General features: G+C 32.9%; 1 protein-coding gene across 1 annotated transcript in view; it reads right to left on the reverse strand.

The window, feature by feature from the left end:
- Positions 1 to 27,941, reverse strand: part of WDR33 (WD repeat domain 33) — a 113,263-nt gene that overhangs the window by 24,717 nt on the left and 60,605 nt on the right. Inside the window, exon 8 of the mRNA XM_044669970.1 lies at positions 1,611 to 1,737. Coding sequence (XP_044525905.1) covers positions 1,611 to 1,737 — 127 coding nt within the window. The remainder of the gene's footprint in view (positions 1 to 1,610; positions 1,738 to 27,941) is intronic.

Raw genomic sequence — 27,941 nt, forward strand, 5'->3', positions numbered from 1 at the left:
GAACTCCTCAGGTATTACATTAACAATGCAAAATGCAGAAAGGCTTCAATTTGGAGTAAAAAGTTGAATTGTAGAGCATATGAACCAGGAATAATAACTGCTGACACTGATCTAACACTTTAAAGTTTACAAAGTACTTTACATATATTACCACCTTTTATCCTTAGTCACCCAGTAAGATAGGTGCTATTATTATCCTCGTTTTACAGATGAGGAAATTGAAGGTTAGAGAAGTTAAGTGACCAGCCTCATGAGGATCACATAGTTTAATTAAGTGTCTGACTACAGGCAATGCTCCATATCTTGTCTCTGTAAAAGTAGAGAAGCACTTCCTGACTCTAACCACTATGTCACACTCCCCTTGGTAAGACAACTTAAACTTATCACAAGGGACACTTTGGACCAATCTGGATAATTCACTTTGACAGTCAGAATACTGTTATAGACAGGTTTGATCTGTTAAGACTAATAAAATCCTTTAAAGGCAGTGATGGCGAACCTATGGCCCAGGAGCCAAAGAATGTAGGCAGAGCACATTCTGTGAGCATGTGGCCACCCTCCTGTCCCACCCACCGCCATCCCTGAGTTCCTTACTAAGAAGGCAGAGGGACTCTGGCAGAACTGCTCCCCGTCCCCTGCTCCACTGTGCCTCATGACATTTTTTCACGTCCTCTGCCCCTCTGCCCAGCAGCCCAATGGGAACTCTTGGGGGCAGAGCTGGAGGGGAGCAGAGCACTCAGGCCACTCCCCTCTCCCTCTCTAACACTTGCGGAGGACATTCCTCACTTCACCCACCCCCTCTCCACCCAGCAGCCCAATGGGAGTGTTTCCTCCCACACTACACAGGCAGGGGGAGGGGCAGCACACAATTTCTGGGGGTGGGGCCCAGCACTCAATCTCTAAAAGGTTTGCCATCACTGCTCTAAGGTATAAAAGATATAGAATATCTATTCTATATATATAGAAATATAGAATAAGCATTGGACTGTTAATCAAAAGACCTGGTGGGGATAATAATATCTTCTATGCCAATCTCACAGTGGAAATGTGATGATCAAATGAAACAATGTAGTTAGAAACATAAATGTCAGCTCTTAGCATTAATATCATCCTACAGCACATTCTTATTATGGTGCAGATATTTAACAATAGTCTACACATACAAATCTGCCCATAGAACTAGAGCAGGACACCATGAAATGCTCATTAATGATAACTGGCCTACAAAGAGGACGCAGTATATAAGGATGGCATTTCATCAAAGGAACACTGAGAAGAAAGTAATGCTATTTCTCTTCTTGGTAACTGACACAAATTACTCAATGATAAACAGGTGAATGAGACAATGAGTTTTATGGGTATTATTATTCTTTAACTTACACCACTCAAATGGAAACAAATATGAAAGAACAAGTTTGTTTTACATAATGGATGGACAATGTTTCATATAACAGCCTAATGAAACTAAGTTGTTATCCAAACCAACCCCAAAGTATCCTATTTCACTAAATTGCCATGCTTACCTTTCCAAGAAAATTTGCCAACAAGAACTAGTTAGCTAAATATTACAAACCAACTGATAAATTAAGTACTTTGTTCCTCTCACTTACAGCGTTGCAAGGCTCTGCCCAGTCTTTGGATCCCAGAACTTAATTGGCTGTTGACTATCTTTACTTCCTGAAACTACTAAGCCTTTTGTTGGATGCCAATCTACACATTTCACATCTGCACCATGCCCTGTAGGAAATAAAAAAGTCAATGAAATAATCTAAAAATTTAAATTTTGAAAAATTATAATCTAAGAAAATGTGAAAGGACCTTCTAAACATTTTTTCACTTTAGCAAAAAATGACCCTAAATCATCTTTTTTTATGGGATTACATCTTATCATTCCAAAATAATTTGTTAATTAAGCCAGCTGCCTTATGGAGCTAGAAAAAGAGTTGTTTATTTACCCTTCCATAAGAAAAAAACCATATAAACCAACATAAGATGATCTACATAACCTTCCCATCAGCACAGCTAGTGTAGAGACTCTGACAGGCTGGTGAAAGTTTTAATAAGGTATAAGACACAAGTGGTGTTTTTGTCAAAAATGTATTTATCCTATTTCATAACTACTTTCTTCCTGTGTCAATCACTTCAAGTTTTCCAACCTTATCTTATATGTTAAAGGGACTAGATCTATGACTTCACTGTTATAGAGAATATCCAGATCAGGAAATTCTTTTGACAATGCAGGCTGGCAGATTCTCTCTACCTTAAAGTTCATAGAATTGCCTGGAGCCCTGAAAAGTAAGGGACTTATTCAAGGTCACAAAGACAATAACATGTCAGAAGCAGAACTCAAACTCAGGTCTTCCTGGCTCTGAGGCCAGCTCTCTATGCATTAGACTATGCTCAATAGTTCTTAATAAAAATTCAATATGTGGAAATCAAGACTTACAAAGTTGTTGGAAAAAAAGTAAGTGGATTCTTTCTTACAAAAGGATAGAACAAAATTCCTTTCAATGGTCAAGTTTACTAAATTAAATAAAATTAATAAAATCATCAGGAATCTCCAGACACCTGTCCTTGGCACCCCTAATTTTAAGCATTACTGCAATCTTTCAACTTTTAGAAGGAACACAGATAAAAAAGACAAGAAAAAAATAGGAGAGAAAAAGGGAAGTTATAAGTCTTCAATATTATTTGCACCTACTCAAAAGTAGAAAGTGAATGAAAGCCTGCCCCTCCCCCCATAACATTCTCAGCTTCCATTTGCTTAGCATATAGGTATAGAGAAGCTCCAAAGATAACGCAGACACCACTGTCAAAAATGAAGATACAATAATATTTAAGCCTTTACTTAGAAAACAATCTACATTAATAGGTTCTGATTTTCAAAAATTCTATTTACAAGAACACATATATAATGTGTCTAGAAAGTAGACATATATACTACTTATTTTCTTAGGAGTAGAATATGCCCTTAGAAAAAATGATTATAAAACATTTAAACTTTGGATGTTGACTGAAAGTAAAGTATATTTACAGAAGAAACTACTGCATGATTTAAGAATCACTCTAAAAATATTCTGGTCTAATTCTATCATTTCCTATCAGTTATTAATCATGAATCTTTCCTCCCAATGACAACTCATGAATGTAGGTGTTCCCTCCAAGAATGCAGGTTGTAATCCATCCACAGCTACCCATCCTGTGCAAAACTTTACCTAAGGAGTACATTCAATATACTGAGGGCCTTCCCTGCATTTCCTTGACACCTTGAGGATACCAATGGAGCTCTTGGGTTATCTACTAGTCATCCTTCATCATATGACCAATCCATCTTCTCTTATACATTTCCCTGATATCACTTTTACTCTTGGTAGTCATTTAAAATTGCTCATGGGCTTTATGTTGTAGCCTACACACACTCACCACATGTCTCTACTGTTCTCTAGTGCAATGATACACTAGTAGAATATTATTTCTTAAAAGAGAGGTCTTCATTTCTGGGGAGAATTGAGGTTTACCTTAAAAAAAAAACTGCAGTTTTCCTAGTCACAGCATAATTCAGCCCAGACTCCAGATCCTGTTTAATTCATGGCCCAATTAACTGTCCATTTGAACTGTCTGTCCCAGATAATGCATGCTGATATGATAAACTCTCCTGAGCTGCATGATCGTAACCTGGGCCACAGAACTTCATAGATCAAACTCTTTAAGAAGGTTAAAAATAGTAGATTGGGGTATGATGTAATTGGTACATCATATACAAACAGGACCATCTGGAAGACCTCATCATCCACAGGTATTCCTCTAACATAAAAATTGCAAAAGATCTCTTCCATCACAATGGCAAACATATCATCTTGCTTTGTGCCTCATTTGATGTTTATGATCAGAGAATGGCTGAACACGTTATTTCTGCTGTAACTATGAAGAAATCTGCACTGACTTTTATATAGAAATGACAGAAGGCTTATTAAGTTTTTTAATTTTTCTGCTCTACCAATTCGAATGCCTTTTCATTAAATGACAAGAGTGAGAACCTGTATCACATGCCTAAGTGGTATCAATTTCAAATAGAGACAGATCCCTGAAGGCTATATATTGACTTAGAAAACCACAACTTACATTAAATCTCATTTTTATTAATTTTGTTAATCATTTATCAATTAGTCTGGTTCTGGCTATACTCATGAATTTTGCACAAAAATAACCCCTCTGTTCCACACCATACTTATAGAGATGATAGGCATATGGTACACAATATTACTTGGAAATTACTTGGAAAACTGCTTGTTCCCTACTAAAAATTTAATCAAGAATCCCAATGCAATGTAGAAATATAGGTTGATAGTGAAATTCTTTTCTAAGCCTTTGATATCATTTGAAAAACTTGTAAATGATATCTGAGCACCCTCAGAATTGTGCTACAGATCTCTTCTATAGTTACATTGATCTATGTACTCTTGGTTTGGTCCAGGTTTTCTAATCTTTGTTCTTTTATCATTTCCAACTAATGCATAAGCACATCCATGATTATGTGTGAAAAGCCCAAGTATGGTGATTGAATTGTCCTTAGTGACTAAAAAAGTTAATTATGAAAAAAAATTCATTATGACAATCTCTGTAGATGTAGTCCATTTTTCTTTTTTGTTGTTGCCTTCCCATTTTCATTCTTAAAAAGTCCTGGTTTGATTTTTCTCAGTGGGATCTCTTCCCAATGTTTTGGCAAATTGGCTTTACCCTCCGTTTTGGTTTTTTTTTTTTTTTTTTTTTTTTTTGTTTTGAGGTAACGACTCATAATGAACTATCATTTTTAAAAATAAGATCTCATAAATGACATCATATTCTAAAGAGAATGCCTCTGGTAAGCTTTTCTTTCTGCTAGACAAATAAGTAAAATATTTGAAGTTAAAGTTGCTTTTTGTGGTCTGAATATGGCAATTGATTTACATTAAATGGTATAAAATTATTATAATTGCTACCAGGTCATTCATTTCTGCTGTTCATTACCCATTTTTCACAATCACTTGAACTTGATTTATTGATAGAACTGTTTAAATTATACATCTAGTTTATCATTTTCTGATTATTGTCTTTTGTGTACTCTGATCTTAATCAAATGAGTGATTTGACAGTATACAGATGGCTAATTATAATAATGGATGACTTTCATAACAATTGAGAGCCCCCCCCATTTAATATTTAATATTTAATTTCACTATACTGCTTGCCAAGTATAGGGTCTACCAATTCTTTTCTTGGAGAAAGAATTCATATTATAAAGAGATCATGGTTTTGAACTAACTAACAAAGCTCTTGGTCTTTCTTCATCTTTTTGGCCCATGCTTTCTGACATATTTCTCCCCATGCTTCTCCAGTTTCCTATGCACTTAAATCAGAGTATCAAAGAGTATACTATACTCATATAATTGGGGGTGGGAGTGGGGAGGATCTTACAAAGTTTTCCATAGAATTTCTCTACTTCTTAATGTTCTACAATCAATGTTGATGAATAAGTTATAATGTTTTCGGCCTTTTTGAAAGTATTATGGGCATTGCAATTTGGTATGACCAGCTGTCCCTTGAAATGTTTCTTGTTGCCATTGAGCATAGCCTCTCCAAGGTACCTTAAAGCTGAATCTTTCTTCTTCTTTGTAGTTTTCTTCATAGTTATGTCAAAATTATTATGATTCATCTCCTCCAGCAGTATGAGTACTCAGTGATCAGTGGACAATGAATCTCCCATTTAAAGTACTAAAGGTAATATGAAAGCTCCAAGTTGCTGTAAAAAATTTTGTGATTTTTTTTAATACACTCTTCCACTTTCTGACTACCATTAGGTTATATCACTGCAGATGGTGAATAAGAGCACCTATGGATTTTACATATACTACATTTACAATTGTCATAGCCAAAGAACTGACATTGTGGTAATATTAGTTTGATATCATTTGGAACATTTTAAGAATATCCTGCAAAATGATCTGTGCTTTGTGTGTGAAGAGTTCAAAGAGGTGGTATATTAAAAATATTTTTCCCTGACTACTCATTTAGGCATCTACTTTTCAAGTTTATTAAACCTGAAAAGGTAAAGGGGAAGAAATAGCAGTCCCCAGTTTAAACCTTCTCCTTCTCTTCCTCTTCCTATTAATAACAGTAAAAGCTAGCAATTATATAGTGCTTAAGATCTGCAAGGTGCTTTACAAATATTATCTCATTTTCCTCCTCATAACCATGGGGGATAGGTACCATTATTAAGCTCATCTGATAAATGAGAAAACTCAGCCAGACAGAAGTTAAGTGACTCCCTAAGGTCAAACAGCCAGGAAGTGTCTGAGATCACATTTGAACTCAGGTCTTGACACCAAAGCCAAAGCTCTTATTCACTGTGCCACCCACTGCCATACATAGGATCAAGTAATGGAGTTATTTGTTCCTTGTAAGTCAGTAATTACAATTTGAGAGTCTAAGATCTGGTACAATAACCTCCCTCTTCCCCAGCTTCAGTTGCACCCCCTAACCATCATCTAGGCAAGTACCTTACTATATTCTTTAATTCAGAATATCTTAAGAATAATTTACCTATTTGAGTAGTAAGACATGTAAAGCAGTGGAATTGCTTGTCAGCCCTGGGAGTGGGGAGGGGCAAAGGGGGGAGAGAGAACATAAACCATGGAAAAATATTCTAATAAATAAATAAATGAAATAATGTAGAAAAATGTAAAAAAAAATGATTTACCTAGATTAATGCCTCATCCGATGCATAAGTTACTATTGTATTCCATCTTCCAATGATATGGAAGAACAGAGTGGACTATGGAACTATGAATGCATTTCCCCATAGAAATGAAAAAGTAGTACCTTAAGGTATAGTTTAAAAACTGCTAAACATTTTAAATTTATACATTTAGGGCCTAGAATAGCATCCAAGCATTTTAAAAGTTTTTATCCCAAGTTCTAAACTATAGATTTGCAAATGAACCTTTAGAATAGCCATAGAATATCTCTAGAACTGAAAAAGACCTTGAAAGTCATTTAATCCAACCTCTTCATTTTACAGATGAAGAAAGTTGAAACCAAGGAGGTTAGGCAACTTACCCATATTCTATTCAAAAAAATCTTTGAAATGGAAAGAATCTTAGAAAGACAAAACTGAGGGTTCACAAGTTCAGGGATTAGCTTGAGTGAAATCAACTGGTTGGTGGCCAGAGAGGGGAACTTATGTACATATTATTATAAGGGCTTACTAATATATTCTTTTTCTTCTTTTCAGTATTAAAAATTTGCCCTGACTTCTGGAGGAATAGCAGGGCAAGATCATTCATGGTTGTTTCTCATTCTAATGAAAGGAAAACATAAGAGTAGACTAATAGCAAAAGATGAAGGATTCTAAACTTGTAACATCTCCTTAGGCATGAAGTAGTCTCCACTATCCAAACTGGTATACATAAAGGTACAACTGTTTTTATGGCCTTTGAAAAGATCTACATGAAACATCATGTAAGAATTTAAGCTCTTCCTCCTAGTGATAAAAGCATTATATTTTAAAATGTAATCTAAATGATTTAGACAGCTGGATATTAAGCACCTAAAAATTAGGTAACTAAAAATAAGGTAATAGAACGGTCTCCCCCCCAAGGCAACATAAAAATGTATTTCATGGAGTAAGTAATTTGATATGCCAAGGACCACTGTAGTTGTAGTAGCAGTAGCAGCAGTAATAGTAGTATGGTCCTCATCTGGTCTTAATCCTACAGGCAGTTGGTTGCACAGTGGATAGAAAAGAAAGCCTAGTGTAAGAAAGGCATAAATTCAACTCTGGGCTCCCACACTTACTAGCTGACCCTGGGGGCAAGTTACTTAACCTGTCTGCCTCAATTTCTTCAACCAGGATAAGAAGAACATCTACTTCCCAGGGCTACTGTGAGGATAAAATGAGGTATTTGTAAAGTACTTAGCACAGAGCATGGCACAGAGTAGGTACTATATAATTGCTAGCTTTTATAATCATTATCATTATTATTACTATAGATGAAGAAACCAAGGGTAAGTGTATAATAAGTGAATAAGTTTCTAAGAATCTAACCAAAAATATGGCCAAAAGCACTACAGAGACTATTAAAAAGGGCTTAAGAATAATTAATCACCAAACAGGAAGTATTGTTGAATTCATTTATGATTATATTGTGAGCTGAGTTGGGAAGTATGCATAAGCAGTGTTTGGATGCTATGGCTTTAAAATTTTAGGTGTATACAGACTGTCTACTCTTCTAAATAGCAATGGAGACTTTCTGTGGCCCCGCCCACATTTCCACAGAAATTAGGAATGGTGAGAATTTGAACAAGATCTTCAAAAAGTAAGTATACCATAAATAGCTGCCTACATTTACAAAACATTTTAGGTATGTTGCTTGCAGAGACTTCCATCAATGCCTTCTTAGCTAAATTTTCAGATATTAACTTTAAACAAGGAAAAATGACCTATATAATTTAGGCAAGTCACTTCATCTCTTCTTAGGATCTCTTCAAGTTATATGTTGTACTATTGTATTTAAGGATCTAATAGCATTGCCTACATAAAAGTCATTTAAAGCTCTAAGCAAATTATCTGATCATGAACTTGGAAGACCACCATAGCTCTAGAGGTTAAAGGGACCCCAGAGATCATCTAGGTATAGAAGTATATAATTTTACAAATTAATCCCAATCTCATTATAGAAGTAATGCAAAATAAATGAGATGAAAATGGAAGAAGTCTAGCAGAGCAAAAAAGGAAAAAGAAATATTTTCCCTATATTCAACCACTATGTTCAAAATCATAGTCCTAGATATGCTAGCGGTATAAGAAAACAGAAATTGTACTAATATAAGAACAGTGAAACTGTTTCAAACAAAGCAAGCATCTGTGCTGAGACATCACAATATTAGGGTGTTTAGGAATGGAGTGCAGAGAAAAATCTATTAAGGGGGAAAAAATTTTGGAAACTTTATTGTTACCCAAAAGAGTGCCCCCAAAATACTAATACTATAGGGACATATATCTACTGTCCCAACTCTACAAAATATTTGAGAATTTACATACTGATGTAAGGACATCCTTATAAATATGAGAAGGGTCACAGATATTGAGTCAGACTACATTGGGTTTAAATTCTAACTTTAATCTGTGGGATCCAGGACAAGTCACTTAACTTCTGTGGGCTCCAGATGTAAAATGAAGAGGTTAGACTAGATGCCATCAAAGGTCCCCCATCCAGTTCCAAATGTAAGGTCTTTTAGATACTACAAACTGCTGAAGCCCTTGTACTGACTGCATTAAGCTGTAGAACATTACAGAGGCTAATAAAGGAGAACCATAATAACAAAATGATTTAGGCTAGCCATAATGGAATACCAAAGTCCTTGAAAACTGACTTGTTTAGACATATGTGTGTGTGTGTATACTTCATGAAAAATTCAGTTAATCCATTGGTGTGTAGTGATAGATATAAATATATTTGAGAAATATAACTGGATAGGTAAACCAGATCCAAAAAAGAAAGAGAAAAGAATAGCCTGGATTGTTCATGGGAAACTATTTCTTTTACTGACCCCAATCTTCTCCCTGAAGCAGAGGTCAATCTTTTAAAAACAAATTTTTTCCAGTGATGCGGTATAAGTGAATCAAAGGATACCAAAACCACTGAATACCACAGTCTTTAAAGAATTACAAGTTGGTCATCCAAAGGCAAAGCTGAGGGGCAATGTGCATGTGCCTAGGTTACAAAGCATTCTGAACTGAAAACTGCATGAGATAGTGTAATTAATGTCATCAGAGAAATGCACAACTACAAAAAGAAAAGGTGGGTGTGATATACAGGAAGGAGGAATAAAGATGGAGAATCCACTTGTATTCACTCTATTAAAAAACTAGAAGAGCCCCTGTAGATGATTTACAGGAGAACTTAGATAAATTGTAAAAATATGAAATTATGGACCAATTCCAATCTGTATCATTGAGAACCTACATAAAATCACAGATCCACTCAAATTTGTATCTATAATTGAGAAATTTGGCTTCAAAGGAAAACCAGAACCATATTATTTTACACTGGGTGTTACAAATATTTACAAGCTTAAATAATGAATAGCATTTAATCTCCACTGTAGACAAAGCTAAAATTCACACTGAACAAAGGATCCAAATCATAAAGGGACCTTAAAAGAAAGTGTTTTTTAGTTTCACTTATGAACCAACTATGCCAAGGAATAAATTAAGAAGAACACCTGTAATAGTGAAATTAAAGATTTCTTAGAAATTAATCCAGCAAAAGACTGACTTGGAAAAAAAATAAATAAAAATTACTCAAGTGTTTTTTTTAATTCTTGAAGTCAAATAGCTAGGGTAAAGAATGCAACTCAATGTTCCTTATCTAGGACTTATTTCTTTAGCTTAATGAGAAACAAAAAGCGTTTTTATATATACACATAGTGTTAGGGTTTGTTTTTGCTATAAAAAAAGGTGTTGGTATACTTAAAATGATCACTTGCACATTCCGAATCTAAACGAAGTGTTTAAATTACTTTATAATTGTAATAGTAATTATCTCATAGGATTGTTGTGAGGAAGAAATGAGATAACAGTTGTAAAATGTTGTAAATCTTAAAGCACTATGTAATTGCTAGCTATTACTATTTTTGTGAAGCTTTGCAAACAGCTACCTGTCAATTGTGCATGAACAATTAATTTCAGGCAAGTGTGTAAAAGATTTTGATTCTATTCATTTCACTTCATGACTACAATTAGCAAATATCTATACTGATCACTTGGAGGAAAATAGTTCATTTAAAAAAAATTGTTAAAAACAAGTAACTACTTAAAAGCCCTCTTTTCTCAATGTTGTACTAATATATCACTTAGTAGACATAAGGATTTCAAGAAAAGTAATTTTAATTCATTAGAATTGGTGAAAATCTGAATTTCAAAAATTTAAACCCTAATATATATAAATATATTTGTGTTATTGTTTAAACACAATTATGTACTATAAACTTAAGGGCAAGAAAATCCTTTCTAGCTAAGCCGATTATAAACCGTATCTGAGTTTATGGTATTTATAACAAATGAAGAAATTATGTTTTTTTCAGTTTTAAAATCTAAATTCGAACAAAATAATACCACCATCCCTTGAACATCTTTGAAATGCAAAGCTTTAGTTACTGTTTGGTTGGAAAATGTTTTAGAGCTTTCTATGGTTGTATTTTTTGAAGCCCAGTAGCCTAAAAGATAATAGTGAGAGGTTATGGCTTGGAAGTGGTGGAAATGGCAAAAATTAAACATATGAGGGACAGTGTGTGGCTTAGTGGATAAACTGCCAGACCCTGGAGACAGGATGTTTGGGGTTTGGACATTTTATAGCTGTGTGACCCTGTGCAAGACTTAATTAATCCCAATTGCCTAGGCTCATAACCAGTCTTCTGCCCTGAAACTGATACTTGGAATCAATTCTAAGACAGAAGGCGAGGTTCTTTTAAAAATTTAAATGTGAAGCACAACTATATCCCTTAAAGGATAAGTCTACTGATATCAAGCACTTTGTGAAAGACCAGTCTGAAAATCTCTACTCTAAGAAGACTTATTACAAGGCTTGAAATTGTGTTCATCCCATTTTATTTTCAAAAGGTGGGGTCAATTTTATAAACATAAATAACCATTTTGAAACTGTTGCCTTTTTATACATTCTTACAAACAGTAACATGATTTTTAGATACAGAAAAGAAAACAACATAAATAATTCAAGTGCTCCTTTGATACAGTAACAGCAAGGAAAATGCTACTAAATAAAATGTCAAACATTACAATAACAAAAAGCTATTTCCAAACAATAAAACAGAAACCTCAAACTTCCCCAACATAGTATCTTAACATCTTTAGATAAGGAGGAAGGTAATAGTGATCCATGGTTAATTTCTCTATCACAACCAGGAAGTCAAATATCAATTATGGGAAGAGCAATATACTCTTTAAATAAATTGATATAATTCAAAGAATAAAAGTTATTTTAATTCAGAATCACTTAAGAATCACTAATTATCAAAATGCAACTCAAAAGTATTAATGACTATATTCTTGCTTCCCATTTAAAAAATCTGTACAATCTGCCAAGATAACAAAACAAGCTTCTGAAGACTTTACAAGTTGTTCTGAGTATGAAAGAGGTATGCCTATGATCAAGTTAAAAAACTTTCCCGTAGTCACTGTTAGTAAATGGCATAGCCAAGACTTGAATTAAGGTCTGCTGACTCCAAATCCAATCCTCAACCTACATAAATGTTGTCAGCTAAGGGCATAAAAAATTAAAACTTGCAACTCACATTTTTGAGCAAACATATTTTTTAAAAAATGTGTTGATTTTTATGAAAACTATTTTCTTCTTGAGAGGATGGTCAAGTTCAAGGTGTGTGTCTGTTGGTCTTAGAAAAACACAGTGTCTATGACAGCGACATACAGAATTAAAGGCTAGCCAAATGCTAAAATAAATTATGCTGTAGATCAATAAAAATAAAAATTTAAATGTATCAATTATAGGACTAATGCTCTTTTGAGGTCAGAGGGACATTGATGGTGTTTTATATGACATGGTTAGAGTAATATTGTGGAGAAGGAGAAGCAAAAATTAAGTTTTCTCAAATTTACACAAGGCAAGACTATAAATATTGGGGAGGAGGGAAGAGAAAAAGGGAATGAAAAGAAATCACATTTACATCTTGGATCTTGGGGCTTATAAAACATATACAAAAACACTTCATTTTACAGCTGTGAAAATGAAGCACAGAAGTTTATTTAAGTGGAACACTGAAGAGTCACAAAGAAGCAGAGCCAGAACTTAAGTCCAGTCTTTTACTTCAAATTTGTAGTGATCTTTCCAACACATTCAAAACACACTGCCTTCTCCACAGTATAGTAAAAATACCAGAAAACGAAAACTGGAATTTTAGAGAGCATATTTGCATCTTTATTATTTGTTTTTGAAAATGTGAAATTGAGTGATAAAATGCAAAAATGCCAGTAAATCTGAGAATGAGTCAGTCAGTCTTGGTACACATCTTTCCTTTGATATTTGGTAGTATTAAGTATTTTTAAGCCACAAAGGAAAACTTTGAGAAACTCTATTAATGCTAGCTAAAAAATATACCATGGGCATTAAATTAATTTTTAGCTAAAGAAAAGAAACAACAAAATTCCTTTAGATTCCTTTTCTTTCCAAATTCTTCAAAAAACTACATAGTAATACCAACTTTCCAAACATTTCTTGTCATTATTCTTAGAGTAGTTGTCTTTCCTAAACAGTCTGCAATGATAATTCCAATAAATAAGTGATAATTTTTAATTGACTGAATGTAACAATCTTCTAGAAAATTTCCCAAACCTTTTAAACAAGCATACCAAATCTAAGAAAGGTAATTTATTTAATGGTAGTTTAAAAAAAAGCATCATATTTTTTTTAAAGAAAAAGATATCACAAGAAATATTTTAAGTCTTGGGTTCATCATTTATAAAATGAAGAAGCTGAATTAAATCATCTCTAAGACCCATTCTAACTCTGATATTCTGTCCTATATGTCTTCTAAATAGAAGGAAAGAAAAAAAATGGTAGTCAGAAAAAAGCAACAGAACAATGAAAATTTAACAAAATCAATGGCTAACATTGCCAAGATCAAAGGAAAAAACACACTGCTTACAGTAATTTCCAAATCAAATACTTTGAGAAAAAGAACTTCTGAATAATATTTGTACTTTCTACCTTAAGGCCTGGAAAATAAAATAACAGAAGCAAAAGAAAAGGTACTATTTGGTATATTACTGCAATGCAAAAAAGATTTTTTTAAACAAAAGGATAAAAACTGAAAATAAATCTATACTGAAGCAGGAAACAATTCTGTATTAGGACTAGTGAGAGAAGGAAAAAACAATTCTGAATCCAGATATTTCATCAGAATCTGCATATATTTCTGATTCTGATAGAAGCATTATTCTCTACCATCTTCCTCCCCTCTATTTCATCATGCAGGAGAATTAATATAAAATGCACAGAGTATTTCAAAGTCTTAAAATTCTCGAGTTTTGCAAATTCTTGAACATCAAGTAACAATCAGAGATTTCTAAGGATACACTGATTATGGCAATTTACTTCACCTTCTTTACCTGTTAGGGGACAGAGTTGGATTACAGTATGACCTCAAAGGTCTCTTCCAGTCTTCACTCTATATATTAGTTCTTCTGATTCAAATGTCAAATTGTTTCTCTAAGAAGCTAAATTCATTCTCTCCCCAACTTTTATATAGTTAGAGAAACAATGGAAAAAGTGCAAAAAATACAAATTAAGACCTAAGTGCTTTGAAAATCCTGTGTAGTCTTGGAGTAGAAGAGAGGTACTTAGATTGCCTAGTGATTCACAATAGATAATAGAGGCAAAAGAATTTTGTCCAGCCGAGTCTGAGTTGTCTGTCCTCAGTAGCTCCCTTTGTTGAATGTATTTTTGACAGTGGCTAAGTAAAATCTTTAACTGTTGAGTGAGTGTCACGTATAGTTTCAATCTGAACCAAGCTACCAGAGAACTAGCCTAAGATAAACTCAGCCCAGAACAAATGGCATAGTATTTTAGGACTGGAACACAATGAGCTTGTTAAAGTGCGAATGATCAGTGCAGAAAAACAGGAACAAAGATTGGCTTTGGTGTATCTGGTAGTTCTTTTGATAATACCTCTAGAAATGGTAAAACCTAGAAGAATAGTCCCCATTCCAGGGAGATTCAAAAGTAAAGTGCTGGGAAGATTAAGAAAAGAACAACAGGAGGCAGCTGGGTGGCTCACTGGATTGAGAGTCAGACCTAGAGATGGGAGGTCTTGGGTTCAAATACAGCCTCAGACAATTCCTAGCTGTGTGATTCTGGACAAGTCACTTAAACTCCATTGCCCAGCCCTTACCACTCTTCTGCCTTAGAACAAATGCACAGTATTGATTCTAAGGCAGAATGTAAGGTTATTAAAAAAAAAAAATGATCTTGGATTTCAAAAGATCAAAGTGCTTAAAGAGATGAAACCAAAAACAAATGGGGCAAAGTTAAGAGAACACGGTCTGATAAGTTCAAGTCATTAGGCCCAAATGAACTATAGAAAGAACTAGGTCACCACCAGTAATCTTTGAGGCTGTGAACAGTGATGGTGGTACTTTAAGTCTGGAAAAGGGCAAATATTCTTTGACCCAATGTACCCCACAATACCAAAGGACATTTTATAATAACAGCTAACATTTATATAGTACTATATTTGAGACACTGTAAGGGCTTGACAATTATTATCTAATCTGAACTTCACAATGACCCTGGAAGGTGGATGCTATTATTATCATTATATGAAGAAAATGAGGCAAAAGTGTTTTGTCCAGAATCACAAAGCTTACTAGTAAGTGTTCAAGATTAGATTTGAACTTGTGCATCTTCCTGACTCCAGTTCCAGTGTCAGTCATCTAGCTACTCCAAGAGGATGGCAGATGTAAAAAATAAAGCTTATTTCTGAGGTGGCAAAAAATGGAAATGATGATCAATTAGGGAATGGCTAAACTGTAGTATGTAACTATAATAGAAGCATTCTTGTGCTGCTTTAAGAAATAAGAAAAAACTTTATTTTAAAAGACAAAGAAAGACTTGTATAAATTGATGCTGAGTGTACAAAACGAGAACTTAAAACTATTACATCAAAATTACAAAAATGAACAATTTTGAAAGACAATTCTGATCAACTAAATGATCAACCATAATTCCAGATATCCAATAAAGAATGTCACCCACCTTGCAACAGAGAAAATAATGGGTTAACGTGCAAAATAAATTCATTTTTCAACATAATCAGTATGGTTTAATTTCTTTCTTTAGTAATTGAGGTAAGGTGGGAAGAAAAAAACAAATGCCTAATAATTTAAAGAATTTTTAAAATTAAAAACAAGTTAGGCATGTTGGGAAGAAACAAGTTATATTATCTTAAAATGTTGGGTAGGAATTGATTCCTCCCAGATGCCCTTTTAAAAAGCTGCCACTAATTACTATATTAATCAAAGTTAAGCCTTTCAAGGTTTTCTTTTCAACATTATCATATTACTTATTCCCCTACTTCTTCTGCTCCTTTCACTCTGCATCAGTTCATACAAGTCTTCTTCCCAAGTTTCTAAATTCATCCTTTCACTATTTTTTATGGTTGTAATAGTATTCCATTACATTTATATATAATAATTTGTTCAGTTCATATCAAAGATCAATCAATCACAAGTTCAGAGAAATGAGGAAGCATGCTATCCATCTCCTGACAGAAGTGATGAACTAAAAAATGAAGAATGACTTACATTTTTTGGAAAATTCCAACATAGTCATTTGCTTTTTGCTTGACTAGGAGTATTCCAGTTTTTACTTTTCTTTCAATAAGAGAAGAGGAAGGGGAAATGATTGTAAATTGGAAAAGAAAAGGTTGTTTTTGAGGTAAGCCAAGAACGTAAAAATTCCACAATATGCACGTTTAAATTCCCTCAAAACTAGAAATGTCAAGACTACCAAACAGTATAAACATAATAACTTAACTCTTTGGGCTTTGATAAGCCTAGCAAGTTTCTCATATAATCCTAGAAGGTTCTTTAATATCTGATGAGGATATAGTACTATAAATTGAACGGTCCATACATACATGATTTAGAATAAAAATGAGATGGCCGAGCAAACTTCTAAAATTGAGATCTAGATATTTTTTTACATAGAGTTCTTGTTTTTTATTAAAAATTTTCAGATGAATGAGAGAAATAAAAATCAGAAAATAATTCCCTGACTTGTAGGAAGGGGTTCACATAATGCTCAAAGGGCATTAATCCAACTGTAGATATCTAAATATAAACCTCAACTCTCTCCACAAGTATATGCAATATATTGGACTGATGTCATTTTATGATGATGTCCCAACTCCATTATCAATTAATCCTAACATATTTAAAGCTAGTTGTCCTATTAATCATCCAATCAATTTATGAAATTGTTCCTCTGTAACAAATTATTCTGTTTAATATTCTTTCATCTAATAATCTTAATGTTAGATGGGATATCTGCGTATTAAATAATAAATAATTCATCTGCCCAGAGGTCACATGATGAGTCATTAATCAATTAGTTAAGTCAGTTGAGGACTATAGGCTTAGGTATTTGGAACAGAATGTTCTCTAGAAAATGAAATGAAAACTGAAAGAATGCACAATTCTTTATAAAATATAGCCAATTTTGACTTCTAAAAAGTTGATGGCGAAGGCCTCATTAGTGAAATATAAGTGTATAATGAGGCAAGTATTATCATACATGGACAGTATGTTGATAAATTTCTGTGAAATTCTTCATTTTAAAGAGAATGTTCAATTGAGGGATAGAGGAAAGGAATTATTATAAAGTAACAATATAAAATAAACCAACATTTTAAAAATGGATTAAAAACTTATACCATTCTTCAGGTAGTTGTGGACATGAAATAACTGGTAAGTCTCCATTTGATATTACAGTTTAACATTCTTCCTTCATTAAAGGAAGTAAATAATGAATTTTAGTTAAGAGCTTGAACTAAGGACTCCTTCAAACTTAATGCTCTAAAAGTTATGTTAGCAGAGATAAAGATTAAATTACCATGTTAAAACAATTATAAATGCACAGCAATGGCAATTATGTATATAAAACATGTCATCTTTGTTTAAATGCAGAAGTTCGAGTCTCAGTTGATCACATTTTTTTAAAAATACCCCTAGTCTAAACCACATACTCAAGCCAAATATCAACCTTGAATCAGAATCACTATGGGAATTTATTTTGGGTAAACACTCTATCACTGAACATCTGCTTCTATATATAGTATAAATGTGGCTTGATCCTGCCAGAGATGATAAAGAAGGGATTTCTACAATGAATGAAAAATTGGGAGATGAACTTTGAAAATGACTTCCATTTGACCTTTTTTTGGGGGTGGAGGGGTAAAAAAATTAACTGAAGTAGAAAGAAGAATATTAATTTTATAAGATACTTAATATTTTTCATGTAACCTAGAGTCACACAATGCAAAGATCCCATCCTCAAAAGTAATGATCCTGGTAATGTTTAAGTCCTTTACAAAGGAAATCAAATATTGGCATCAGATCAGTTACTAAGAGTGGCTGATTAAGTATTTATAAAGCACAATCTTTTAGAAATTTTCCTTACTTTATTTTTGATTAGTGACTAATATGCAGGAAAAATAGCATACACATAGAATTGAGACTTCAGGGGCCACCTAGTCCAACCCCCTCATTTTACAGGTGAGAGAACTAAGGCTCAAGGAGATTAAGTCACTTGTCCGAGATCACATAATGGATATGATTAATTTATTCCAGCCTAGATTCTCTGGAACATTTTATGTAGTAATAATTTTTTTTTCCTTAAACCCACACCTTCCATCTTGGAGTCAATATTGTGTATTGGCTCCAAGGCAGAAGAGTGGTATGGGTAGGCAATGGGGATGAAGTGACTTGCTCAGGGTCACACAGCTGGGAAGTGTATGAGGTCAGATTTGAACCTAGGACCTCCCATCTCTAGGCCTAGCTCTCAATCCACTGAGCTACCCAGCTGCTCCCTGTGTAGTAAGAATTTTAAAACTCCCAATTCTCAAGTTTTTTTCTATATTTTAACCTTAAATTTTTGATTGAAACAATTCTACTTCTTCAAGACCTATGTGAACAAAGTAAAATAACTTTAACCCCCCCCCAATGGTTTGTTTCCTCATCTATAAAAATGGTAAAGTTGGATTAGATGGCTTCTATATTCCCATCTAGATGCAGATCTATGATCCTATAAAAAATAAAATTGTAAAACTTCAAAAAAAAGCAAATGAAGAAAATCTATATCTAGTGAGACTGGTTTCAGTTTATTGACACACTCGAAAGGATATGTACAAGAATATCTCAAAATCTAATCTGCCATAAATCTAAAGAAAAGAAAGGATAAGTAGTACAAGTCCTGCCTTACCTTGGAAGTCAATGAAAATACTATGCAACGTTCAGGTAATCTATATTATTATTCACTTTCATATCCATTTCTGCATAAACTTTTTATCTACACTTTCTCCATCCGAACCTACTACATTAATTTATACTTAAGATCCTTTAACACAAGTATTAGCCTCCACATTTTTATTTTATTTAACTAGTATTTATTATGGGCATACAACATGCTAGGAATCATGTTAATGAGAATCATATGAACCTCAAAAGCATAATAAAACTATAACCTGTTACTTTGGAGAAGTCATTTAACTTCTCTCAGGTCCCATATCTCACTCAAAATCTGTGACCTTGTACTTCTATAAGTTATCACTGTGCTCATAAAGGAAAAAGTTCCTATTACTAGTTATGACAAAATGATTAGTATCAAAATATTAATCACTTTGCCCCACAAATATACAGACTTGAATCAAAATTCTACTTCCATGTTATACATTCCCTTGTTTAGTAGACAGGGAAAAAAAGAATCCCACACTTATGTTCTATGGTTTCATATGCTATGTCATAAGCAGTTTTTATTAGTCAGTTACCTGGACATATTAGAGACAATAGTTGCAGTTTTGAAAGCTATTATCAACAATTTTGGTCTATGGTGAGATTCATATAAATTCATGCCATTTTTATATGATTCTGTATGGACTGATGGAAATCCACAACTGCTGGAATGATTCAATGGCTCAGTAACATTTCTGTATAACAAACAGACTCAAATGTGTATTTTTCACAAACCATGATTTTGAATTTCTGTTGCTAGATAACCACTTACATATGTGATTGCCATATCAATCAATCATTTAGAGGGTGCTCCAGTTGAATGAGTAGTCTAAATCGAAAGCAATACTTTAAATACTACTAAGTAAAGATGTATCAATAAAACTGTCACAAGGGTTTGAATAAGCAAAAAAGGAGTCACATTAGGAAGAAAGACGAATTGGAGAGAGAATGTACAGATAGTTCTGATTTCTTTTTGCCGATCTAATTAAAATAATTTTTATTACTAGCCATAGGCCCATATGCACAATGGGGCAAAGATTAAGTGTTACTCAGTCTTAACAGTGCATTTGGAATAGTTTTTCAGGATGACTCCCCTCTCTCCCCAAATATTTGTTTTCATTTAAGATTAATAAAGTGAAAAGACAAAGGAAGGGGAAAAAAAGAAAAAGAATAGTAACACACTTTGATATTTCTTGTAAATAATAACACCCAAAAGAACAATGGACTCCAATCTTCAATTCAATGAATACTTTCACAAAAGCTAAGATATGGTTATAATCCAATGAACAGGAACTATTAAAGCTTAAAACTGCACTGTGACATCTTGAACACCCTATATTTTGGAGTCTCTCTTGCTGAAGTTTTAACAAGTTGTTGGAACTTTATGATTGCAACTGCTTTTTAGTCTTTGCAATGTTGATAATCCCAGAAGGGGCATTAAATTTTAGAGATAAGGGAAAAGGGGGACTGTAAAGGGAAAAAGGTTAAAAAAAAAAAAGTTTAAAAGCTTTGATAGATCAGGGAAACAGTGTCACCTGAATCTCTTAAAAAAAAAAAAAGAAATAGAGAAAGATACCTGAAGAATACAATCCAATATTTTAGACTTTTAGATCATATTTTTATAACATCTTGCTAGTACTCTTAAGCATAACTTCCTATTTCTTTTGCTTTAAAGGTGGTACTGCAATAAGAAGTAAGTGTAAATGGATTATTTCAAGTTATCTGTGATTTTATCAGTGTAATTATTCTATCTATAAGTTAATGAACTGTTTGAAAAATGAGCCTCTCTACATTTAGTTAGAATAGTTCTTAAATGACACAGAGGAACAATACTGGAAATTCTTTCAAATTTGCTAGATCCTGCTCTAAGCTCCAATTTGCTAAAATAATTAATGTTAAGAAATGAGGGATATTCCCATACCAATAAAGTGAGATTATGGCCTTAGGTAAGGGGAAGATGAATAAAATGGCTAAAAAAGTAAAAAATTTAATAACATTTTAAGTGTGGCTTACAATATCAATGACCACAGTGCATCTAAAACTAGCAGAGGCATATAATGTGACCCAAAAGTCAGGGACAAAATATTCTTTTAATGACTCCATTATAATAGTTATAATACTATTAATCTTCAATGAACTACCTCATTTCTATTCCTCATCCTTTATCAATTCTTCTAAGACCTTACAGAATACAAACCTCTCTTCTCTAACTTCCTAATTCTCTACATTCCTCAAAAGTCTTTCTCACTGCAAACAACTGTCACATGATTTTGAATTTGTGTCATGAGTAGATGGAAACAGGTACGTATTCTTTGGGTAATTGAAATATGTGAAAGAAATAAACATTTTTTTTTACTCACAAAATATGCTTACAATTAAGATTAAACCTTTCTTTCACCTAAAGTTTCAAACATTTTACAATAAATAACTTCTTCAGTAGAATAGTATATTAGACAAAATTTTTAATGATGGAACTTTTTTTGCCCAAGTTTGTCAATGACTTTAAGTTGCCAGGACTTTTTAATGGAAAAGATATAAAATATAATAGGAAACTCAATTTAGTTACTAAGAAAGAGATTATTCAATCTATGAATTACACTAAAAACTAACACAACTTGAAGTATCACAGAGAAATTTAAAAAAAAAATAAAATGTGTATTATTCCCAATGCTATAAACAATTTACTCAAGGCAGGAACAAAATGTTAGGACATGTGCAAATTGTGGTTGTTTGAGATAACTTGCACAATTGAGATAAATATTTCCATTTCTTCATTAGTTGCCACCTATCAAAAGTGCTTCTTGGTTTCAAGATTTAAAGGAACCACTATATCGAGTATAGTATCTAATAAGCAACAAAAATCATGACCTCTCTAGGATAGGCTTTGTGAGTTGCTATGGTTGGCAAACTGCTAATGAAAATGTCTCTAAACTTAGCTGGAATGGTACCTGAATACAGAAATAATCTATTGCAAGAGCCTTATTTTAAACTTTCCTTTGTAGGAACCTTATCAGAGCATCCCTTTTATTAGTTTAGCCTTCATTGGACATTTCTCCATCACACAATGAGAATAAATAACTTTAGTGGAAGTTATTTTACTCAAAATAGGAAAAATACTGTATATCGTATATGGTGTAACTTGCATATTAAAATTAAAGCCAAAAAAAATCAGGTATGAAGGACTAAGAAGGAAATTAAGACCACAATGTAGCATCAAGAATCCAAGGCTCCAGTGGACATACCATGATTGACAATGGCTATAGCACATACTTGTGAAATGAAAGCTATCTTGAGAAAGTCATTCAGTTTGGAAATCAGCAGTGAACAGTCTTAATAATAAGCTATTATAATGTGTGCTGTTTAGAGAAACAAAACAGCAATGCAAAGTAAATATTTCAGAGTAAAGTCACAAGAAATTTAAGATGCTGATAAAAAGTTAAACTTAGCACTTGAATGATACAATCTTTGCTAATTTTTTAACAGCTAGGTGCCTCTTATTTATAATGCAAGAAAAAAGCAATGAACCCTTTTTAGGAATCACTGACCCATTTAAGTAGTTTTACCTAAAAACAACAACAAAAAACAAACAAAAGACATTTCTCTGGAAATGTGTCTGAGATCAAGAGAACATATATTGTGGAATTATTTAATAATTTGCATGAAGATAGGCTAAAAACAAAATTACCAGCTGGCTACTTCTACTATCAAGTAAAAACTTACTATAATTGCTAATCAAGGTCTTATACAATGAAGTCTTTCTGTAGTAGTAACACAATCACCAGAAAGTAACTCAACAAATCTTAATTCCCTTTAAACTTTATTATTTCCTCACACCAACATGAAAATATCAGTAAGATGTTGAGTACTTTTGAATCTTTCTACATTGTTTCTATATACACATATAGAGGAAACCCTATGGCAAGATAATTCTTAATTTCTACTTACTCACATATAGTGGCAAACAAACAAATAGCATCTAAGTGGTAATAAATCATGTGTGGTTAAGAAATCATGGAAAATTGCAGAGCTTGTCAATGGAATGACAAAAAGTATTCTGGTGGGAGACTTTTTGGTTCTGTCTCATTTCAAAACGATTTTGATAGAGAATATTATACTCTACAGGTAATACATATAAGGTATATTGAAAGTAGTATTACTGACAATCCTAATAGAAATAAAGATAAAAAATATTCTAGAAAGGAACACTACGCATCTATTTTAAGAAGCTAGCCTATCTAGACACTAGTTTTGGCAAAGATGGGTGAATAAAGCTATCTTAATTTGTGGGACTATAAGAACTACTCTTAAATACAGCTGATGATGTTAAGAATATCATTTTTCAATCATCAGTAGACAAATTAAGTGCTACAAAATTTTAGGAAACTATGATTGCATATAGAAAGGGTAACAGGTGAAGAAACCTTTACATGTAAATCATTTTAGAAATACAAATCACATGTAAGAAAATTAAGTGTCATGTTATGCAGATAAATGTTCCTAGTTAAGAGATCTATTATAGTACTAAGTCTGTAGGTATTTTTCTCAGATTAAAAAATACACATATCTTTCCTGCTAACATTAAAAAAAAAACTGACAAGATCCTTCAGTTTCTAGGAACCTTAGTAGAAGAGTCTTTAGTTCATCCTAAAGATGAGTTGGGGGAGGAAAAAGCAACTATAAAAGGCTCAACTACAAAATTAATTTAAAATATGTAACAAATTTATTTTAAATGACCTAAAAATATTTTAAGAACCAGCCATTAAGTTGATAAAACCTAAACTTGAAGGTCAAAAATATGTAACGTGTCCTAATCCTACCTCTCTCTGCTACTCACTTCTTGGGGAAATCACGTCTTCTTTGTTATTATAAGAAATACTGGAACTTGAAGTACGTTGGGTTCTGGACAAGATTCAGAAAGGAAGTTGCTCAACATTTAGACTAATACTAACCAATTTTACAATAATGTCTGAGAACCAAGTATTTTATGTACTTTTATCTTTTTTAAACCCTTACCTTCTTATAATTGATACTAAATACTGATTTCAAGGCAAAAAGAGTGGTAAGGACTAGGCAACTGGGATTAAGTGGCTTGCCCAGGGCCACAAAGGTAGAAATATCTGAGGCCACATTTCAACCTAGGACCTCCCATCTCCCAGCCTGGTTCTTAATACACTGAGCCACCTAGCTGCCTTTTTATGTGTTCTTTAGCAATTTACTATGATATAGCATTGATAATGACAATAAAGATCTAGATTAATCTCAGAAAGAGGGTAGGGCTTACATACAGGTACACAGATTTAAGAGGTGAATGATAGCAAGCAAAATGAATTAAAGAAATATCATATTTTCATTTTACTTATACAGATAGAAAATGAAGAAATTAATATCCTGTTTCCTTTGCTATATTATAGATCTCTTTCAAGTTTTGAATTTTGAAAGGCATACATATACATTCTTACAACTGATGTTTTAATTTGAATATTCTTTTGATCAATGACTCACCATAAATTCCAACTATAATTCAGTGCTGCAAATCCTATCCTTCAGAAATCTGCTTATAATATATGATAATGATTGTATCCTATGCTTCATAAACTTAAGTTGCACTTGAAACTCTAACCCCGGACTGGCAAAAACTGCTATCCCTTCCAAAAATCAAACTAAAATAAGTTCCACAAATATCTGCCACCTCAGGGGCACTGTACTATGTTGTTTTTGATACACTTTCTCAGTCAAATTTTCAGTGTGCTTTTCCTTCAGATATTTCCTTGTATGAGGAAGAAAGTATAGAAAAATGTAATACTAGTTTGCCCATTTTAAATTATTTAAATCAGTTAATTCAAAGCTAAATGCATAGTTTTATTAAGGTTTTTAAGGTCCCATTATTATAATAGTCTTCCGCCCAGAGATTTGAATCAAATACTTTGTTAAGTTTATATTTGAAGTATATTTGCTTTAGCAAATAGATTTTCAATGGTTTATATTTTAAGTCTTAAATTTTAAAGCCTTAAGAATAAGCACCAGTAAGTTTGTGATGTTAAGAAATCAAAAATAGGATCTCAATAGCATAAAATGCTTAAAAGTATTTATTTGCCAACAAGTACTATGCTAAATGCTTTATAATCTGTGCAGTCCCTGGTCATGAGCTTAAAATATGAGTAATCAGAAATGGCCTCTTCTGATTTCTGTCCTCCTTTAATACCTTTCCTAATATTAATTAATCAAACATCAAATATTCAGATCATTTGATTATATGAGGTGGTCGAATCCCTTGATCCTCTTCCTCTTGATGACTTTCCATTGGCCATGCATCATAGAAAAAGCTTCACAGAAAGATGGGTTTCTATTTCTTGGCAGCTTTATTCTTGAATTTGACCCTCATCCATGACTAAGACAAAGAATTGGTCATACTTCCATGAAATCCTCAATTATGCTTATGTAAGCACTGAAGGGACCAAGTCCCAAATTTAGTGATTGCTTTGGATTTATGTTTTCACCTAAGAAGAATCACGTAGAGTGCAATGGGTTCCATCTCCAAAGCATATTGGCTTTGTGACCCCCAAAACGTCAGTTAACTTTAAATTTGGCATCCCAGGCAATATCATCTCCAAATGCCCTAGATAAAGGGAATTATCTACATGACTAATAATTATAGGTTCAAAGTCCAATACCTCCCCTCCCCGTACCCTTCGAAAAAAGGTTTCAAAAACAACTGTTAAATATTAAGTCTGCATTTGCCTTCTTAATCTTAACTAAAGGATTTAGAAAATATTTTTTGGTGAAATCTGTGGCCAACATTTCACAAATTAAATTTGACAAAGATACCATTTACACATATCATTCTATGAAACAAGTGTTAACATAAAAGGGCATAATTTTCTTCGATATATTTAGAATCTAGATTATGCATATGCTGGATCATAAGTAGTTTCTAGAAAACTTAACAGTTTTAAATACATCCCAAGAGAAATGATTATTTGAACAAAAGGTTCATAGTTCTGTAACTTGGAAAAGTAGAAAAATTGGAAATATAGTTCATAAATATCTTTAAAAAACTGTGGCAAAAAAATGTAATGGAATTCTGTATAATAAAAAGTGAAAAGCAGAATTAAGAGTAGTCTACATATTAACTAGAATTTAACAAAAATATTCCAGTATACAAGAACTGAAGTTATAGTACATTATGGGCAAACCTTTTAGACTGTGTGCCCAAACTGCATCTTCAAGGGGCACCACCACTTCAAGGGGCAAGGAACCACCAATTACCCCAAACAGTGGAGGAAATGCTCGTACTAGTCTGCTGGACAGAGGAGCAGAGCATGTGAAAAATGTCCTCAGGTGCAATAGTGAGGGGGAATGGAGCAGCCCCCTTCAGCCCACACCAGGGCATGTGTGCCATGCCTTTGCCAACACAGTTATAGTTTAAATAACTGGTAAACTATGGTTGACAATTATGTACATGTTTCTTTTTATTGTAAAGTTCACTGACCAATTTTAAAAATAAATATTAGTCATTCTTACATTCTGTTTACCTATTGACATTACGATTAAAAGTAAACACTCAAAAAATGTAGCAGTTCTAAAATTTATATACCTTCGAAATGAAGGAAATATATTTCTAAAAAGAAAAAGAGATAACTATATAAATATGCCAAAAATGTAGAAAAGATTCTCTATATTAATAGTGATGAAAGCTGGGGGATTTTATTGAGGGAAGGGAATGAAAAAATCAAGAGAAAAAGGTGACAATAGTTAAGATATATGCAAAAGTCTTGAAGGATAATTACAAATCAGTTAAAAGGAAAATTATGTGTAAGAGAAACTTGAAATAAAGGATAATCATAAAATTATGGAAAAAATCTAATAGAAAAAAGTATGAAGAACTAAGAAAATGTTATTCGGCTTCTTTTAAAAAAAAAGTGCAGGCATTGTTCTGAAGCTACATATTTTAAAGAATCTTAATGTGCCCTCAGCACAAAAGAACAGAGGTTAGCAAGCTTAACCTCATGAGGCTTAAGTTTGGTATGTGGATTTAGTAATGTCTTCTGTAGTTATCTTATCCTATTTCTTCATAATAACTCTTTCAAATATATAAAAATAGCTATCCAATTTCCCCTAAGATCACTGAATCTTTCAATTAATCTTTATATGACAACACTGATTCATTCCTCCTCAACTTCCTAGCTACCCCTATTTCTGAATATACACCAGTGTCAATAACCCATATAAAGCAGCACTCAAGATTGAAATAAATGTTCCAGATAACAGAAAAAAATTCGATGGGAATATGAGATACGTTTTTTCTAGAAAGCCCATAATCACATTAGCTTGTTTGACTTTCACATTACTGGCTTATTTATTATGAGCCCAGTCAATTAACAGATCTGGATTTTATTTTACATAGTCTAACCCAGGCCTCATCAAAGCTTCATTAGTAGGACTTTTTTTTAGTGGGATACATTTTAACTTCAACTTGTTCTAAGACAAGTTTACTCTTTTTTGGTCCTTTCTGGCAACCTGGTGAGCCCTATGGACCCTTTCTTAGAATGTTTCTAAAATAAAGCACCTAAGATTATATGGAAAACCAATTATATTGAAGTAGTTATCAAAATATTTAATTTTTTTAAAGGTCACAGACTCCAAATTAAGAACATGTCTCCAGGTTATCAATTTTTAAAAAAATTTGAACTGATTTTTATCAATGTAAAAGCTATGCTTCCCAGGACTATATTATCCATAAAAATTTAAGAGTATGTCTTCCATAATTTTCAATTTTTATAAATATTTTTCACTGAACTAAGATTATACCTGTATTTATATCTATATCTATATATGGATGGATAGATGGATAGATAAGATA

This window comes from Gracilinanus agilis, chromosome 3, assembly GCF_016433145.1.
Source record: "Gracilinanus agilis isolate LMUSP501 chromosome 3, AgileGrace, whole genome shotgun sequence".
Classification (NCBI taxonomy): domain Eukaryota; kingdom Metazoa; phylum Chordata; class Mammalia; order Didelphimorphia; family Didelphidae; genus Gracilinanus; species Gracilinanus agilis.